The sequence below is a fragment of the Selaginella moellendorffii genome, unplaced genomic scaffold (genome assembly GCF_000143415.4).
Source record: "Selaginella moellendorffii unplaced genomic scaffold, v1.0 SELMOscaffold_44, whole genome shotgun sequence".
In the NCBI taxonomy this organism is placed as follows: Eukaryota; Viridiplantae; Streptophyta; class Lycopodiopsida; order Selaginellales; family Selaginellaceae; genus Selaginella; species Selaginella moellendorffii.
This window is the reverse complement of record NW_003314305.1, coordinates 1,576,951-1,591,474: the sequence shown is the minus strand read 5'-3', so window position 1 is coordinate 1,591,474 and position 14,524 is coordinate 1,576,951. Positions and strand designations below refer to the sequence as shown.

Sequence of the window (14,524 nt, the reverse complement as noted above, 5' to 3'; positions counted from 1 at the left end):
ATCGTCTCCAGCATCATTCTGGCCATATGATATAGTCAACAAGAATTTAGACGGCGAAGATCAAGATTCCGATGTCATCCAAACCTCTCTTCTATTATTTGGTTGACGTTGTTTCAAAATTATTCTTCCAGATTTGTAGTTTTACATATTTTGAAGTATGCTAATGCTTGATAATACAATCAACCATCAAGTATTTTGTGAGTTGATGAGAATCTTGTCGCTCCACGCAATTTTCAAGGTTCATACTCACTGCACCTTCTTTGTAGATTAAAGTTCCAATCTCACAGTCAAGAAAAGTCAACACCATCAGCCACCAGACCTTTCCAACGACTTTGCCACGTGAAATCCACGCCGTTGAAAAATGCGCCACACCCACTCTGGGCCGTCGGTGCGCATTTTTCAGAGTAGCGCTAGGGCCATAGGGAGAGTTCTGTCGCGCAAGGTGTGTAGAGCGCCTAGAAATATCGGTCGATGGGCCCGATTGTCGCAGCTAAAATGCCTCACGGTCCAGAAATCCGGGGGCTTGATCAAAGAGATCACAATAGGAGGAGGTGATTTTGGAGCCGAGCTCAAAGAGGTAGCAACAACGTATCTGGAAAGCCCGTGTCCAGCGCCCCCGAAATTCGATCAGATGCTTAGCGCCGAGCGCGTTGCACAGATGAAGGAGGTGCTCGCAACGCTCAAGCCGCTGCCAAACGTTGTCTTTGGAGGAGACATGAACTGGGACGACAAGTTAGACGGCCAGCCTCCTCTCGAGGCTGGCTGGATGGACGCATGGACACAACTCAGCGCAAAGGAGGTGAGAAATTGGAATCACCAAGGCAGTCCAGGGCCTGGACGAGAGGAAGACTGCAATGGTGACAGAGCCATAAGTGACTGCAATGTTCTCGGAGCCATATCACTCACTTGAGGGAACCCTGGTTTGTGGAGCTAGTACCCGAGAAGACCGGCTGAGCAGCCTCTAGGCTAGCGAGGACGAGGCGAAGTATCCACTTATGAATCCTCTCAGATATGATCCAAGGCAATGTTTCCAAGCACAAAGACGACTTAAATTTTTTTCTTACAGATCAGTCTGAGTAGAACTCAACTCGGTGCGGATGACTCTAATGGCTGAAATGCTAAGAAAAAGTCTCACTGAATTCGACTGAGAAGATTTTGATCAGGTTCCTCAATCATCTTCAACAACGAGTATGCACTGTACACTGTGATCCTCTTTGGCAAGGTAGCAGACAACTTCAAATCAGCTGCATGTCTTTAATTCTATTAGGGCGCTAGAACTTAAGCTCCTGAATTCCCGATTAGATCAAAGCCCGGCTAGGTAAAAACCTCATTTCTAGGTGTGACTCCACCACCTTTGTGTTTGGACAAGTAGACAAACAGAATCAGAATTCTAATCTCGCTAGCGCCCAAATACCCAGATCGAGACACGGAACAACTCTCACATTCCGCTCCTCTCAGGTGACTGGAACCTGCAAAGAGAAAAGCGAAGATCGCTGCTGGGCTCCGTCCCAATCGCGATAGCGGCCACCAAGACAGAGGGGGAAGAATTCATCCAAACATGAAATCACTCGCTGAGACCAGACCGTGGCGACCGCTGGTTGGCCGGCGCACAACATCAATAAGCTATTCCAAGAGTTAGACGTCCACGAGAAGAATCCATCAAGACCTCCTTCAGCAATAGCACCTATCTCAGGAATTCACAACAGATTCTCGGGCTCCATCCCAGATAAAGAGATTGGAGAGCTACCCCGGCTGGCCAAGCTCAATCCTCGGGGAAAGTTCCAGCATTGATTGGCGCAAACAATCCCAAGCTACGTGAAAGCAAAGGCCCAGGCAAAGGCTTTTCAAGGCATTTTCATGTTGTCTAGCGTCTCGAGCTTGATTATCCATAATAGAGGATGTTCTAAGAACGAGTTACGACGACTCTGATTGGCCAGATCCTGCGGCTCAATTGTTATACAAAAGCTGGATCTAGGCAAAACTTCTCTAATTATTTGAATATTTCAAACTCGGGAATAAAGGTTATGAGTTTGAAAAAGTTTTTATCTCAACAAAAGGTACTAAATTCTTAAAAAGTAATTTCACAATAATAATCCTCAGATTAAAATAGAATCTATTTTAAATCCTAAAGAGCACAAATCAAGAATATCCTTAGAATCCACTGATTTGCCAATCAATGTATCCAAGGAATGCCGACTACTTCTTGCGAATCTTGAGAACCAAACCAAAGTGATCGCTGGGTAAAACCGGGAGCTTGAGCAACGATTTCTTCGTCTCCTTCTCAAACGTCAAGCCTGGAATCGGTTTCGTCCCGATCATCTCGATGCTTTCCACCTCAAAGTCGCGGAAATGGTAGAACACTCGATCCAAACGCTTCTGTAGCCTGCTTCCAGTGAGCATGGGATTGGCCTTTGCGTCGTAAGTTAGTCCAGGCTGCAAAGAACACACGGTGAATCAAAACTCTGCCATAAAAACGAGAGCAAAAGTTCTCACCTCCTTTGCGCGGAGTTGTGTCCATGCGTCCATCCAGCCATTCTCGAGAGGAGGCTGACCGTCTAGCTTGTCGTCCCAGTTCATGTCTCCTCCAAAGACAACGTTTGGCAGCGGCTTGAGCGTTGCGAGCGCCTCCTTCATCTGTGCAACGCGCTCGGCGCTAAACATCTGATCGAATTTCGGGGGCGCTGGACACGGGCTTTCCAGATGCGTTGTTGCCACGACCAGCTGCGTGCTGTTGCCGCAATCGATGTCCGCCAGGCAGAGTTCTCTTCCCATGATCGTGTTGTGGAAGGGATTGCGGTAGAACTTGTCTATCGGTAGCTTGCTAAGCTGAAAAGGAGAAGATACGCACTTGAGACTAAGCAACAGAATGAACGCGAGCGAAAGCTTCACCTGGATGCAAAAGTAAGCTCGCTTTGCCGCGAGCTCTGAGCTAACCGAGCATCTGTATCCACTCCACCAGTTCGATCGCTGGAAAATCGCATAGATACTGGTAGTAACTTCCTGTGAAAATCACTTATCAGCAAAGAGAGATATGAACGACCAAAGAAATACCTGGAAACATATGACGTGAGGTTGGTGCTGTCTGATAAGCTCTCCGATCGCTTCCATTCTTCGCTCCAGCTCGAGATCCTCACGAAACCAGACGTTGTACGTCATAAAAACGATACTGTCGCTGACAATGTTCTTGGAAGTGGAAGAAGTTGACACACCTAAAGAAGAAAAGCAGTGAAAGTTTGTAAACGATTAAGACCTCATACATACCAGCAGAAGAAGCTATGGAGTTCTTCCTCGACATTCTTTCCATATGGAGCTCGCGAAGGAGAGCGTTTGAGGACTGCCCTGGATTGACAGGAGCCGCGGCCTGGCCTTCCTCTTCCTCGGACGATGGCTGTGGCTCGTCCACTCTCTGCCTCTTGGAGCTCGGCTCCAAAATCACCTCCTCTTTTGCCGTGATCTCTTTGGTCACTACCGGAGGGTCTTGATCCAGGGGCTTCTCAGTGTCACACATACCGCAGCGAGGCATCGATCCGGGGCTGAGAAACGTGCACGCCGGGCAGTTCCACGAATCCAGACCCGGCATTTCACTCGCGGCCTCTTCCTTCCGCGGTTGCTCACAAACCGCGCACGCATCGCCGGCGCTGTTGAGAAGCGTGCATCGGCTGCAAGTCCATTCCATGACCGAAAGCGTCGGCCGCAAGGGAGCGATCGAGGCGATCGCGAGCGGCGCAGGAGGCGGCGGCGGATTGCCAGATGTAGAGAAGGAAATGCTACACTTGCAGATCGATACCTTGCGCGATAGCGATGGCGATGACGATGGCGCTAGCGATGGCGGTGGCGGCCATCCCCGGAGAAGAATGTGAAGAACCCTAAACCGCTTGAGCCCCAAACCCGCCATGGCTTTTAAAAAATTTCTTGTTTGCCCTGGAGAAATTTTGAGAAGAGGATCTTGGCTATGGCGCTTGCCGCCGCCTGCCACGCATCCATCCCTCCTCTGTGGAATCCTCGATCGTCCGCCGCTCCAAATCTCCTTCCGCCGTTCGCGAGGATCGTGATCAGCACCAGGGCTTCCATTCCCGCGCATTCTTCACAGGTTCTTCGCGATCTCGCCAGCGGCGGGCTAGAGGAGCTCCTCCTCGTCCGGCAGGCTTGTGAATCGGAGCTCTCGGCGGCCGCATTCTTGCGCGCAAGGTCATTCTACAGCTATCCCGAGGGACGCTCCATCGCAGCACAAGAAGTAAGTCTAGAAATATCTCTTCTTGATCATTTCATGGTCGATCGATAGCAACGCAGCCTCTTTCTTTCGTAGATTTCGAAGAGATCTTTCCTCTCTTCACAAAGATTTTCTCGATCGTTTCTCTCTAACGATTTTTTCTTTGTTTCTTCACAGGCACACCAAAAGTATATGGCCTCCCTCGAATTTAAGACTCTTTCCTCCAAGATCGCTGGAACCGAGGATGGTTTCGGTCGTGTGGCGTGCGTAGTCGCGCTACTTCCACTCAAAGATTTTCCTCCTTCCACAGACGAGATTCGCAAAGCTTGCAAGGTAAACTCTTGGTTGTTTTATACTCTTTTTTTTTTGTCTTGGGTGACTGATAGCTCTAGGATAGATAGACCGATAAATAGATGATAGATCCATCTATCTATCTATAATCTTTTTTTTCCTTGGGTGGCTGATAGCTCTAGGATGATTGAGTGATGATATAGGTGACTGTTGCTGGCCAAGATCTCCTTGTTGTTGGTACACTTGATGTGAATCGAGGTCGACTAATACCCGGTGAGATATCTGGCTCTCGACCAAAGGTAAGAACCTTTCTTCTTTCCATCGTGTATCACGTTTTCTACTGTTTTTTCTAGGACTCTGATCCAGCATACAAGCGTGCCTACATTTCAAACTTCTGCGTCGCTCAAGAAGCACGTCGAAAGGGTGTAGGCACGGCTCTAGTTCGCGAAGCAAAACGGACTGCCAGAGAATGGGGTACTGAAGAGCTTCTCGTTTTTCCAGACCTTTGACGCCTTGGCTGCTACAGGTGTGAGTGATCTTTACGTTCACGTTGTGACATCCAACGAGCCGGCTTTCAAACTTTACACGAAGTCTGGCTTTGTTTTCGAAGCCGAGGAGACTCCAGCGGAATCACACCTTCTTGGTCGACCTCGAAGAAAGCTTCTGTGGTTTGATCTTGGTACAGTGTAGAATTTTTTTCGCAAGCGAGTTTTGTCTTTCTCTCACTTATCTTCCAAAGCAGGTCTGGAGTTCGAATCGTGAGGGTGCGAGGGCTATCGCTTGCGATGACTATGGCGATGGCTTGGCCGGGAGTGGGCATTCAGCCGTGCGGACCTTCTCAGGTGAATTTGGGTTGCTTTTCTACTCAGAGAGGAAGCTTAGTGCTATCAAGAAGGCAACGGAGGATGCTTTCCTTGAGAGCTTCAGCCTCGGACGACGCTGCTCCCTTGGAAGAAAACGCTGAAACTCCCAAGGCTGTGGGAGATGAAGAAGACTCGAAGGATGCCCAAGAAGAGACTCCTGAGCCCACGAGCAGCGTTTACTCGGACAATCTATCCAAGGTACGAGGAATGTTTGTCTATCCAACTTTGATCTTCTTTTTTTTGTTTTGGCCAGAAAGACAAGCTGGCTATAAGGTCCGCAGGCAAGCAGATATTGTCGCTACGATTTCTTTGGATGGAGAAGAACATTGGAATTGCCTTGGATCAAGTTGTGCCGGGCCATGGTACAATTCCACTGTCGCCGTTTTACTTCTGGCCCAAGAAGGATGCGTGGGAGGAGCTCAAGGCCAAGCTCGAGAGCAAGCCGTGGATCTCACGAAGGCGTACAATTATCCTTCTCAACCAGGCCACCGATATCATCAACCTTTGGCAGCAGAAGGCTTCGAGCTTCTAGAAGTAGAGGGCCATTTCATTTTTCCCACTTAAAAGCAAAACCTCTTATGTCAAGTGATTGGAAATGTGCCAAAACTGAGTGGTGAGAGAGATCAACCAAGTGCTTCAACTCATAGTATAAATTTTACGCTCTCAAAGAAGATTGCATCAGTTATATATATTTAATAAACAATTTAGAAATTATTTCCTTTTGTGATCCTTAATATATTCTTTGTGATATTAATAATTAATAGATAGCACTAATGTTTAGAGGGGTGATAAATGTTGATTTTTTATTTTTAATCATCTTTAAACTTAAACCAATAGTGCTCCTAATTAAAACAATATTACTACTTGAGCATTATTTGAGTGTTATTTGGAGTTATTTATTTTTAAAAAAGTACAACTTTTTTTGAAATTAATAAAAAAGTAATTTACCAATAAAACATAACTAATTTAAATTATAAAGATATTTATAAGAATTTTATTTTATATACTTGGTCATATGTTAATAACAAAGTTAAAAACAATAAGCAAATAACAACATCCAAAATATTGAAAAATTATATATGAAATAAATATCAGTGTGCTTTAAAATAAATAAAAATAACAACATTCAAACATTTGAAGCTTAAATAATATTTTTAAAATAATTTATCCCTTTGTAATATTTTATATATATATATATATATATATATATATATATATATATATATATATATATATATAATGTGAGTGCTTGGAATATGGAAGGGGAATACAAAAAATGTGCATATCAATTAGCCCAAAAACCCTAGCTTATATACAGGAGCGAGTGGTCTAGATTGAAACCAATCCGACGGTTACCAAAATCCCATTACGCTAATATTAGTATATGGAATCGTAGCCGTACACTTGGCCCTCACATCATCCCCTTCTCTTGGAATAATGGAAGACCATCAGGGTTCTCTTGTAGATGGGCCGGGATCCGGAGGAACATCAAGAGGAGGCATTAGTGGATCTGTAGGTGGCATTAACTGCTCCTGATCCCTTTGTACGAAGCGTTTCAGCCGCTGCACATGCACAATCTCTAGAGGATCGGCCTGCTGAATGTTATGCTGAACCTCATAAACTTGTGGTTCAACTTGCCGCAACACCTGATACGGTCCTTTCCACTGTGCAAGAAGTCCCTTAGATAAACCACGTACCGTAAGATGGGGAAAACGGACTAACACCAAATCATCCACTTTGTACTCCGCAGGTGGACAATGATGAGAGTTGTAGCGCCATTGTTGTTTTACTTGTACGCGGCCTAAGTGTTCGACAGACTTTGCTTAGACAAATGGAAGAATGCTCGTCAAATACTGATCCCACGACCTAGCATCGGCAGCTCACAGCAATCGCGAAGGTAAACCCAGCTCCGTTGGTAATATTGGATCATGACCATATAAGAGTTTATATGGTGAACCACCAACAGAACTTTACACCCCTGTGACATATGCATACCGAAGAGACGGCAAATAACCATCCCAATCTGAATGCTGAAAGTTCACATACTTCGCAATCATCCCTTTAAATGTCCGAACGAGCCGCTCCACCAGACCGTTTGATTGTGGATGATAAGCACTCGTGAAAGTGTGGCGTATCCCCAACCGAGATGTCAAAACATGAAATACCTCAGCCATAAATGCGGGACCATTATCAGAAAGAATCCACTCTGGACAAGATTGCTGGAACACCACTCGATTGAGGAGGAAATAGCTAACAACAGTTGCAGAGGCGCTAGCAAGAGCACCAACTTCCACCCAACGAGTCAAGTAGTCAGAAGCAATAATAACATATTCATTGCCAGCAGTTGACCATGGAAAAGGTCCCATAAGATCAAACATCACCAACTCAAATGGACGGGAAACCACAATTGACTCCAACCGTCCTTCCGTAGCACGAGGGGGAGTATTACGAGCTTAGCACCAAACGCAGCTACGCACATACTGGATAACATCACGTTGCATCTCCGGCCAGTAAAAAGACCTCCGCAACTTCTCGGTTACACGATGGTGTCCCATATGCCCACCTAGAACACGACGGTGTCCCATATGCCCACCTAGAACAAAAGAATCATGGTAGGCATGGAGAAACCGCGAAATAAAGACAAAAGGCACAACTGCTGTAAATGATCCTCAGGATCCGTCCCCACAAAATAAAGAAGGCCATCTTCAAGGCGATATTGAGAATGTAAATGCCGGAAAGGCAAGTCATCAGCAAGTGATGCAGGATTCTCAAACCCATCTCGAAGCCTTTGAATCGACGGCTCAATCTTTTGAGCCTCACAAACATCATCAAGAGAAGGTAGATTTTACTCTGCGCCTTGTGGACACTGAACATCAAGGACAGCAACCGCTGACGGCACAGAATCCTCGTCTAGAAAATCCACAGATGCTGGAACAACAGGTTCGTCAGAAACATGAGAAGTGAGTGAAGAAGGAAGAGGAGCTCGAGAAAGGGCATCAATATCAGCCATAGAACTCCCTGGGCGATGAACAACATCAAAATCATATATCTGAAGCTTCAAAGCCCACCGAGCAGTACGACCAACCAGGTTCTTCCGCTTCAATAATGAAGTAACAGCAGCATGGTCACCTTCAAGTAACGTTCGAGAACCATGTAGATATGCATGAAGTTTCTCGAAACCCCAAATTGCTGCTAAACACTCCTTCTCCGTTGTGGAGTAATTCATCTCCACTGGTTGTAATGTACGGCTTATATACGCAATAGGATGGCGTTGACCAGGCACACTCGAACTCTCTTGCATCAACACACCTCCAAGACCAATGTCAGAAGCATCCACGCGCAAAATAAAAGGTCGAGTGTAGTCAGGATATGCCAAAACCGGAGGAGTCGTTAATAGCTCTTTGAGATCCCCGAATGCCCGCTCACAATCCGGAGACCAGATGAAAGATGATGTTGATGACTTCAGCAACGCTCGCAATGGTGCAGTGCGATCAGAAAGATGATCCACAAAACGACCGAGATACTGCACCTTGCCCAAGAAGCGCTGCACATCATTCACACATTTCGGAGTAGGGAACTTTAGAACAGCCACAAGCTTGTCAGAATCAACTTGCAAACCCTCACGAGAAATACAGTACCCAAGATAAGTTGTATCCTTGGACCTAAACACACACTTCGACCGCTTCAGCCTTAAACCAACATCGCGTAGCCGATCCAACACTTTACAAACATCATGAACGTGCTCCTCCCACGTCCCCTCCGAGTGAATCAAGACATCATCAATGAAGTCGGTAGTCATTTCTGGCATATCACAAAGAACCTCGTCCATCATCCGCTGGAAAGTTGCTGCAGCGTTGTTCAAACCAAACGGCATCACCAAGAACTCGTACAAACCAAACGGTGTATGAAAAGCAGTCTTAGGAATATTTTTTGCGGCCATTGGTACTTGCCAGTACCCAGAAGCAAGATCTAGCTTGGTGAACCAACGACTTCGCCCGAGACGATCCAAGAGATCAGTAGTGTGAGGAAGAGGGTACACATCCGGGATCGTCACTTCATTTAACGGACGATAGTCAATGCAGAAACAAATACTCCCATCAGGCTTCATCACAAGATGAGGTTCACATGCCCAAGGACTCCGCGACTTCCGAATAACACCCTTCTCCAACATCTCCTTGACGTTTGCACGTAAAATCTTGATCTCCTTGGGTGACCGACGACGAACAGGAACTTTGATTGGACGAGCATCCCCAGTTGGAATCGAATGACGTGTGGCAATCTTGGCCCTAGACGATAGGTCAAATTCAAAGAGATCAGAATACTCCTTCATAAGCTAGTCAACCGCTACAACACAAAGATCGTCGGAGGGATCGAAAAAGGGAAGAGCAAAACAAGATGGAAACATAGGAGGAAATAGTGGGGAAACAAAAGTAATTGAAATAGAGGTAGAAGTAGAGGGACGAAGAGGGATAGAAGTGAGAGGTATGGATGAAACATAAGGAAGTATGAGACAAGGGGGAGAAGCCTCAAAGTCACACTTGGCATGATTGTGCTGCAACCAATCCATACCAAGAATGAGGTCAAAAGCTTGACTCGGCACCACCCACAACGACTGCAACTCAAGCTCGAGATCGCCCACACGCACAACTAGGTCTGCCTCATCTCGTGCACATACATGTGTATGGCCGTTGCCATAAAGAATGAAAACTGGATCCGCCGTACGACGCAAGTGTAGACGACAATAGGTCAAGCAATAGAAGATAAACTCGAACCTGTATCAACCAACACGGAGAGAATAATAGGAGACCTCTTGTTATAAAACGAGCTTGGAAAGTAAACACTGGATGAACTAGTGCCGAGTGAACCCCTTGATAATACTCCCGAAAGAAAGATGGAGGGGTCACTAACTTATTCGCGCAAGGTCCCTCCATTACTCGTGCGACTCCTTGTTTCTTAGATGCACCTCGGTGTCCAAACCTTCCACCGCAGCAGCACCAACGGGACGTTGCTGAGGCCAAGGTCTCCACCCAGGAAATGGAGGTCGCCAATCCGGAAAGCGCCGACAACACCGATGTAAGCGACTAATTTTTCCATTCTACTTTAGTCACTTAACCACACCTCTAACCACTTGGAGGAGTCTCATTCGCAACCTCCATAAGTCCAACTCAGGACTTAGGGCTTGCTAGCCCCGAGAATGGCATCCATGCCACTCAACCTTAGCACTTGGTCCAAGTGCTCCATGTGTCCGATCCCATTATCGACACCCCAAGGTACCACCGACGTATCGGCCCGTTACGCTAAGGCCATGCCCAATTACCTTGGTTACACTGGTGGTCCAACGCCACCTACATTCCCATCCCGTCTCTCAAAGACTGGGTCATCCGTCCATGAGGGATCATCCCAGATCCACTCCTTAACATCCTTAGGATGCCTACAGACATGGGGAATAGCCTTCCCCAATATCTCTGTTCCGGTCCCCACCAAGTCCCTTTCTGTCCTTGGCTATGTTCGCCAACACTGCCACTGGATCAAGGCCCACCGGCCCGACCACTAAGTCCCACTATCCTCTAGGACTTCCTCATTGTGTGACTGTGTCCTTGGTCACCCCACCAGAGGGCTACCCCTCTTCCTTTCCACAGTCTGGGACTTTGGGACACCATTTCGGAACACTGTGGCCCTACGTGGGCCTCATGGGTATTCTCCCCGCCTTCTGCCTTTAGGTGCTCTAGCCATGGGCTTAGAGCGAGGTTCCGTTGAGCCACGACAGGTATCCAAGTAGGTAGTGCCACCCACACTTGGACTGGGAGCATCGGCCAGTCGATCTCTCGGGGGAACTAGAGCCGACTCTTGAACACTTCACCAAGCTACCCCGTTTGTCGGTTTGTGTTCACTCTAGTCTTGGACTTCCCAGTGGGCAGCTCATAACCCAACACTGGGTCCAGCCTTCCTGGGCCAAACTGGCCTTTCCTGGCCAAACTGGCTCCACTGCAGTCCTCCCCCTACTATACTTTTGGAGCTCACCAAACCCCCCAGGGTCTGGGAGACGAACACTTTGGGCTTTCACCCTCTCAGACTCGAACTCGGACTCGGCCTCGGACTCGGACTCGGACTCAGACTCAAACTCGGGCTCGGGCTCGGTCTCGGGCTCGGGCTCGGTCTCGTTCTCGGTCCCGATCTCGGTCTCGGTCTCGGTCTCGGTCTCGGTCTCGACTTCAGACTCCATCTCGGGTCCATCTCGGACTCCATCTCGGGTCCATCTCGGACTCCATCTCGGACTCCATTTCAGGTCCATCTCAGGTCCACCTCGGACTCCATCTCGGACTCCATTTCGGGTCCATCTCGGGTCCACCTCGGACTCCATCTCGGACTCCATCTCGGACTCCATCTCGGGTCCATCTCGGGTCCACCTCGGACTCCATCTCGGACTCCATTTCGGGTCCATCTCGGGTCCACCTCGGACTCCATCTCGGACTCCATCTCAGACTCCATCTCGGACTCCATCTCGGACTCCATCTCGGGTCCACCTCGGACTCCATCTCAGACTCCATCTCGGACTCCATCTCGGGTCCATCTCGGGTCCCTTTTTGGAGCCTCGCTTTTTGCTCGCTTCGTGCTCGTTCCTCGAGCACTTCGTTGGGAGTTCCACTCCCGCTCTTGACTTTTCAAGTCGGAGCTTTTGGTCCAAACGTGTTACGCTCGTTTGGCTCTCGCTTCGGCCACTACCACGTGGCGCCCTTCCGGCTCCACTTTGGGGCCTAGGGATTTTGTGTCTCACACGATAAGTATGACCAACTTCATCACACGCCCAGCAACAAACATCACGGCCACGACCACGTCCTCTCCCTTGTCCTTGGACTCGAGTAGCAGCAGCATCAACCTCCATTGGAACAGGACCATCACTCATAGGAAGTGGAGCGGAAGGACGTGCAGCAAGAAGTGGAAGAGGCAATGTTTCATAACGTTGTGCCAAGCGAAGAGCATCGTCAAGGGTGGCAGGAGCAAGTGCATGCACAAGGCCGACAAGATCTTGACGAAGTGCTGGCCACAACATTCCTAGCTTGATCCACTCCAACATATTAGGCTCTGCATGAAGCAAAAGACTTCGGAAACGAACGCCAAATTGCATCACTGACTCAGATGGCCCTTGGCTAAGACGATGCAATTGTTGGAAGGAATCGTCACAATCGTCGGCATGTCCGAAGGCGCGTTTGAAGACGTCCGGAAGAAGACTCCAATCCCCACGAGTGGCCGCACTCAATCCATTGTACCACTGCAACGCCGTCCCTTGGAGACACGTGGGAAACTCACGCAAATGTCGAGCATCATCCCAAGAATGATATGTGGCAATCACCGTGAAGTGATCGAACCAATGGTACACATCATCCCCAGGATTCCCACGAAAGAACTCCGGCCGAACACGAAGATTGGCACCAAGAGCAAGAGGAGTTGAACCACGTGCCGTGAATGCCGCTATCAATTGAGTTTGGTTGTTCAATTGCAAGCGCATAGCATCAAGCAATTGGACCAACTGCTGCTCTAGAGTCAAAGGAGGAGATTGCTGATCTGCCATGAAGATAAACGAAGAAAGAGCAAACGAAGAGAAACGACAAAAAACAAAAAGGAAATGAGAGATCTAGACAATGCAAAAAGCTAAATCTAAACCAACATCCTGAAAGGGAAGAAAAAGAAAGGAAATGGAAAAAGCTAGATCTAGACAATGCAAAAGCTAAATCTAAACTAAAATCCCAAATTCAAGCACTCCTTAGGGATAATCAAAGGTGCCCCTCATCTCCACCAATGTGAGTGCTTGGAATATGGAAGGGGAATACAGAAAATGTGCATATCAATTAACCCAAAAACCCTAGTTTATATACAAGAGTGAGTGGTCCAGATTGAAACCAATCCGACAGCTACCAAAATCCCACTACGCTAATATTAATATACGGTATCGTAGCCGTACACTTGGCCCTCACATATATATATAAATAAATACTATAAAGTTTGTAAATACATATATGTATATTGCCTACGTAATACACAATTATAGTACTAAAGCATATAGATTGTCGATTTGGGGAAATATCTTATTTGAAAGTGAATAAATATTTTATTTTTACTATCTTATATATATATATATATATATATATATATATATATATATATATATATATATATATATATATATATATATATATATATATATATATATATATATATAAAATTCAATTAATGTTTTAAAATATTAGTATTTGTAAAATTTATTATACTAAAACAATAAAATTATAAAATTATATGTATATGCTAATTACATATTCCTTTAAGCTTTTAATCAAAATCAAGTTCAATTTTATTAGTAACAATAATAATAATGGAAACAAATTTTAATTTATAAAATAAATACTTGAAATTTCAACTATTAAAACTCTCAAAGTATTATTTTTAATTTTAGGTGGGAAGGTACTTGGAGGAATACTTGGTGATTCAAAGAATGTAGAGCTTTATATGAAAGATCATGCCCCACCTTTAATATACTCTTTTTTTAGTTGAGTTAAAATTATTTTTATTTATCATATTTTAATTAAATAAAATTTTCATATTTGGTATTTTTTTCATGATAGAATATAACTTTTCCATCATTATTATATTTTTATATTTTTAAATTTCTATCAATTTATTTCACTCTTTCACATTCCATTACAACTATCATAATCACCATACTACCATGCATCATAGTAAATAATATTACTCATCTAAATTGAAGACAATTTATATTTTAGATATTGTAATCTGAATACTTTGAACTTTTAATTTTAGTCAAACTTTTGTTAATAAGGAAAGGACCTTTTATATAGTTAGAAATTGTCACAAAAATCTCGAGAAGGAATGTGACAATGGTGCATGCGGCCATGCTCACAATCATGAGCATATGGGCCACATGGTCCATACCGCCCGCAGTACAATCAATCGGGGCCACGAGGAAGAGAATGAATGGCCAACAACAAGCCCCTGTACGGCAGAGATTCCGGAAGATAGAAAGGAGAACCTCTCCATTGTTTTATGTTGTTTTCCACCGCTGGCCGAGAAACTTTCCCGACTATACGTTGCGATTCCAATGTTGGTACAGGAAAAAAAAAAGAATTCTCGTTCACTTGTGAGTGAG

At 45.8% G+C, this 14,524-nt stretch overlaps 2 protein-coding genes across 3 annotated transcripts; one reads left to right on the top strand and one right to left on the bottom strand.

Moving 5' to 3' along the window:
• Nucleotides 1-2,079: 2,079 nt before the first annotated feature.
• LOC9648200 lies at nucleotides 2,080-3,895 on the bottom strand. The gene is made up of 5 exons (XM_002980295.2): nucleotides 3,262-3,895; nucleotides 3,052-3,209; nucleotides 2,890-3,000; nucleotides 2,494-2,826; nucleotides 2,080-2,433 (listed from the first exon to the last, which is right to left on the bottom strand). The coding sequence occupies exons 1-5, from the start codon at nucleotides 3,893-3,895 to the stop codon at nucleotides 2,197-2,199; spliced, it is 1,473 nt and encodes a 490-aa protein (XP_002980341.2). The 3' UTR covers nucleotides 2,080-2,196.
• A 33-nt stretch (nucleotides 3,896-3,928) lies between these two features.
• LOC9648199 lies at nucleotides 3,929-6,049 on the top strand. 2 transcript variants are annotated; one of them, XM_024685424.1, is made up of 7 exons: nucleotides 3,929-4,234; nucleotides 4,388-4,543; nucleotides 4,705-4,800; nucleotides 4,855-4,975; nucleotides 5,028-5,180; nucleotides 5,244-5,562; nucleotides 5,618-6,049. In XM_024685424.1, exons 1-6 carry the CDS (start codon nucleotides 3,953-3,955, stop codon nucleotides 5,261-5,263), a joined length of 828 nt encoding a protein of 275 aa, XP_024541192.1. In that variant the 5' UTR covers nucleotides 3,929-3,952; the 3' UTR covers nucleotides 5,264-5,562; nucleotides 5,618-6,049. The 2 variants fall into 2 exon arrangements, with proteins under 2 accessions (XP_024541192.1, XP_002980501.2); XM_002980455.2 differs by having other exon boundaries at nucleotides 5,241-5,562.
• Nucleotides 6,050-14,524: the final 8,475 nt, after the last annotated feature.